Raw genomic sequence first — 604 nt, forward strand, 5'->3', positions numbered from 1 at the left:
ATGTTCCGAAAGCCCTCGCGCAGCTGCACCGACCCCAGCTTCAGTTTGAACTTCTTGAGCTCATCCGCTGTCAGGTTTTCCAGCGCTTCCAGGATGGTGTCACGCTTTCTTCCCATGGCTCAGCCCTGGCACGGTCAAAACTCTGAGAGCTCCTCGCTTTGCGATACCAGGCTAGCCTTCTCCGGCTGCAGGCGGGGTGGCGCCTGGGAGGACGGACGACCTAGGGAGGAGGTTGATCTGGCATGGGCCACATGAGCCCATGGTCTAACCCTGTGGCTCCTGCTGGTTCTGGGACTCCTCTGCAAACACTGCCTAGAGTATCCCTTAGTTTTCCCTGAAGGAATGGGGGGGGGTGTGCTGATTTGTTGAGGTTGAGATCGCTGTTACCATTCTGTACAGAGGAAGAAACCGACCTGGGAAGCCATGAAGGCAGGAATGGAACTGATTGCAGGGCCATGCAACTCCTAGCAAAGAAGTGGCTTTGGCAGGAGCTATTAGGAATTCCCCTATGCTTACATTTCAGGAATAACACACTGATAGGCCTTGGGTGGGATCCGGTTATAAATGTGTTTGGTTGGTGGATGCAGGGGACATCTTTATTACA

At 54.0% G+C, this 604-nt stretch overlaps 1 protein-coding gene across 1 annotated transcript in view; it reads left to right on the plus strand.

Annotated features, from left to right (window-relative positions):
- TRIM72 (tripartite motif containing 72) overlaps positions 1 to 604 on the plus strand; it is a 4,644-nt gene continuing 4,040 nt past the window's right edge. The window contains exon 1 of the mRNA XM_023516693.1: positions 1 to 69. Within this exon, the coding sequence (XP_023372461.1) occupies positions 1 to 69 (69 nt within the window). The remainder of the gene's footprint in view (positions 70 to 604) is intronic.

This window comes from Otolemur garnettii, unplaced genomic scaffold, assembly GCF_000181295.1.
Source record: "Otolemur garnettii isolate 467f Iridium unplaced genomic scaffold, OtoGar3 scaffold00096, whole genome shotgun sequence".
Classification (NCBI taxonomy): domain Eukaryota; kingdom Metazoa; phylum Chordata; class Mammalia; order Primates; family Galagidae; genus Otolemur; species Otolemur garnettii.